General features: G+C 44.2%; 1 protein-coding gene across 1 annotated transcript in view; it reads left to right on the forward strand.

Moving 5' to 3' along the window:
- LOC102202152 (round spermatid basic protein 1-like) overlaps nt 1-1,461 on the forward strand; it is a 21,577-nt gene that overhangs the window by 9,566 nt on the left and 10,550 nt on the right. Inside the window, exons 4-7 of the mRNA XM_013914078.1 lie at nt 159-296; nt 428-570; nt 668-835; nt 1,137-1,248. Of these exons, the coding sequence (XP_013769532.1) occupies nt 159-296; nt 428-570; nt 668-835; nt 1,137-1,248 (561 nt within the window). The remainder of the gene's footprint in view (nt 1-158; nt 297-427; nt 571-667; nt 836-1,136; nt 1,249-1,461) is intronic.

The following is a 1,461-nucleotide window of genomic DNA, read 5'->3' on the forward strand; positions in this document are numbered from 1 at the left end:
CAAAAATAATCGGTGACTAGTCGACTATCAAAATAATCGTTTGTGGCAGCCCTACTTAAAAGCATCTTGTGCAGCAGTAAAACAGCGTGTCAGGTTAACATTTAGATTTATTATTACCTGCTGAGTCTAATCTGTGTCCTCTGCGGCGCCTCCTGCAGGTGAAGCGGACATATTCCCAGGGAACGTACCGAGCTGGGGCCATGCGGCAGGTCAGTCTGGTCGGAGCTGTGGATGAAGAGGTCGGAGACTATTTTCCCGAGTTCATCAGCATGTTAGAGAAGTCTCCTTTCCTGGAGGTTTGTTTGCTTGCATCTGTATTTCTGCACAGCACTGGAGTCAGTGGCGTGTCAACATCTGTTTAACTTCTGCCTGTGAAGTGCTGCGAGGTGTTATGTAACCCGACGTTTCTCGTCCTGTGTTTGTGCAGCGGACCCTGCCCTGGGGAACTTTCTCCAGTCTGCGGCTGCAAAGCCCCACAGAGAGTGACGACGGCCCCATCATGTGGGTCAGACCTGGAGAACAGATGATACCTCTGGCAGACATGCCAAAATCACCTTTCAAAAGGAAAAGGTGTGTTCGCCCTGTCTTTAAAGCAGCTGCATTTATCTTTTAGGGGTACCTGCACATCTCGAATTTGTTGTGACTCTTGTAAATAAATGTATTTCAGGTCCACCAATGAGATAAAGAACCTGCAGTACCTTCCTAGAACCAGTGAGCCCAGAGAGATGCTGTTTGAGGACCGGACGAGAGCTCACGCTGACCACATCGGTCAGGGCTTTGAGAGGCAAACTACTGCAGCTGTCGGTGTGCTGAAGGCTGTGCGCTGTGGAGAGGAGTGAGTTCAAAGTGACATCTTCTTATGTTTTTAAGCTTATCACTTAAACATCTGTATAAGAACAGCTGTGTATTATATATTAGACTAACAGAGATGGTTACAAATTTTATGAAGGTAAAACGGCAGCAGTCAAGACAGGCAATGTAAAATACTGACATTTACAGTCAAGGTCAGCTTATTATTTGTGTGCTGTTAATTCCAAATATCATGATATTATATAATAATATGTCTACAGTAGCTTTTGCGTCTTTTTCTTTGCTGATTAGAGATTGATCACAAACGTTGTGTGTATTCTTTACAGCAGCGACACTGCTGCGCGGATCACCAAAGACGTCGTGTGTTTCCACGCAGGAGATTTTCCAGATGTGGTTATGAGGCTGCAGCTGGATCTCCACGAACCCCCACTCTCTCAGGTGGGCCGGCGTTTTTAACAGTGTCTAGGGGTACATGCCAGATATAAATAAATATTTTTTTGTCTCTCAGATCACGTCTTCTTTAAAAAGTGTGCAAATATAAATTTTAAAATGATAAAAAATAATAATTAATAGATTGCCTATATTTGCAGCCCATATCTTTCAACACACTGTATAGTAGGGGTGCAACGATACACGAAATTCATGGTTCGG

Source organism: Pundamilia nyererei, unplaced genomic scaffold (assembly GCF_000239375.1).
Source record: "Pundamilia nyererei isolate P.nyererei 1_Seehausen unplaced genomic scaffold, PunNye1.0 scaffold00170, whole genome shotgun sequence".
Classification (NCBI taxonomy): domain Eukaryota; kingdom Metazoa; phylum Chordata; class Actinopteri; order Cichliformes; family Cichlidae; genus Pundamilia; species Pundamilia nyererei.